Source organism: Sphaeroforma arctica (genome assembly GCF_001186125.1).
Source record: "Sphaeroforma arctica JP610 unplaced genomic scaffold supercont1.339, whole genome shotgun sequence".
NCBI lineage: Eukaryota > Ichthyosporea > Ichthyophonida > Sphaeroforma > Sphaeroforma arctica.
Window position 1 is genome coordinate 52,174 of NW_014040219.1, and position 1,796 is coordinate 53,969.

At 40.3% G+C, this 1,796-nt stretch overlaps 1 protein-coding gene across 2 annotated transcripts in view; it reads right to left on the reverse strand.

Moving 5' to 3' along the window:
* The window catches only part of SARC_05364, a gene marked incomplete at both ends in the record, with an annotated part of 12,443 nt that extends 11,360 nt beyond the window's left edge, over positions 1-1,083 (reverse strand). Inside the window, 2 exons of one of the 2 annotated variants that reach the window (XM_014300776.1) lie at positions 284-408; positions 880-915. In XM_014300776.1, coding sequence (XP_014156251.1) covers positions 284-408; positions 880-915 — 161 coding nt within the window. Of the gene's footprint in view, positions 1-283; positions 444-879 lie in introns of both variants that reach the window. The other variant, XM_014300777.1, reaches the window with a different exon arrangement.
* Between the last annotated feature and the right edge of the window lie 713 nt (positions 1,084-1,796).

Sequence of the window (1,796 nt, forward strand, 5' to 3'; positions counted from 1 at the left end):
ATATACCATATGCATATATATACATACACACATACACTTCACAGATACACAACACACACATATATATATATATATATATATATATATATATTTTAGACATGTGTATGTATACGTACCTAAGCACTTGTATACAATGTGCACTTCAAAGTAGAAATTCAATAAGGATGCACATGTGTATAAATCTATAGATACTTTGTCCAACAAGCCTTCTAGCAAACCGAAACAGGATACGGCAAACACACTGCCGTACGCTGACTATAATAGTGCACACAAGAATACATACTCTGAAGCGGGGGGAGGGACGCTCACAACTGGAGCTACCGGTTTAACCGCAGGAGGTGGTGGTGTTGCACTACCCACAGGTATTGTGGCCGCCTGGGGCTTAGGCGTTTGGCTGCATATGTTCGTCTGATAGTACGAGTCACCGCGATATTGCTACGGCTCTATTGTGAGGTGTATGGGACATGATAATATGAGACTAACGCCAAACACGGCTTGGAAACGAACAATGGTGCATGTTTTGTGATTCTGTCGTAGAGGTTTGTACGGTTTAAAAGGAAAATAGTGTATGTTTTGTGCTTGCATTCGTTGATCCTGATAGTTCGACTGCTATGTTTGCTGTCAATCCACGCGACTACAATCCAAACAACCCCAATGTTACAAACGATCTCAAGAAATGATCCCCAAACAACCCCAATGATACAAACGATCTCGAGAAATGATCCTCATGCATAGAGGCGCGGCATAGAAGCATACAAAACTATTTCGAGATATCCTCAACACCATCGGTATCCGCTGATATACGCTCGAAGCCGCTAAGCCAAATGCAACCCGACGAAATTGCGATATATACACGTTAGAAGGAATTAATGTACATACCTGCGCTAAGCGCGCACCGACTCGTGACAGGTTCATTATAAGGAATATGTAACCAACTACAACGAGCTCATGGGTATTCGCCCAAGCAACTTAACTACGTGGGATATGTCACACACTTGAGGTTTTTTGTGGTCAAGAGCCTTTATAATCCTTTGTATACTACCAGAGAAAACTGCTGATACATACACATAGGCCTTATTCTCTAAATAGCATTCAAGCTCTCTAGCAGCGAGAGTATTTATTATTATGTATGTACATATTCGGTCCATCATGCTTTCCGTTCACCAATGACTATTTGTAAAATGGTGCTTTTATTCACTCACTATTTCCTCACCCAAAAACAGTGGCGAAATAACGCAGGCAAAAGAAGGATGTGGGAAGCCGATTGCCGGATGAGCCGGTGAATGGGGTTTTTACTTTATTTGGGGTCAAAACAAAGTCAAAGTTTTCTTCCTCAAATGTTCCTGCAGCCATCGGCATCGCATAAATACATCTAATAAATAAATAAATACTGCCTTCAACCTGGTTTTTTTAAATGTTTTTAGAAGGGGTTCCTGACAATAATTTTTGGGTTGTTTTGGGAGGTATTGTTGTATAGAAAAATTCGTCGTGTAAAATGGCAAGCTTTTCCGTGCCATAATGTTCACGCGTAAATTAGTAGCTTTTGCAAATTCGCCATTCAAACGAGTGATGAATTTACTATCTTCTCTCCAGAATTATGCTTGATTTGATAGAGACCGATTCTCGCTCGATTGCTGAGTCCTCGAGATTCAAAATTGTAGCGATTTTGAAGATGTTGTATCATAGCAGAGGGATATCTTCTTTCAACAATGGGGATAATGAAGAATATAAGATGTATTGAGCTTGTCCAAAATGTATTTGTGACCATCGTCAAAACGGATCTTGTGGGTATCTGA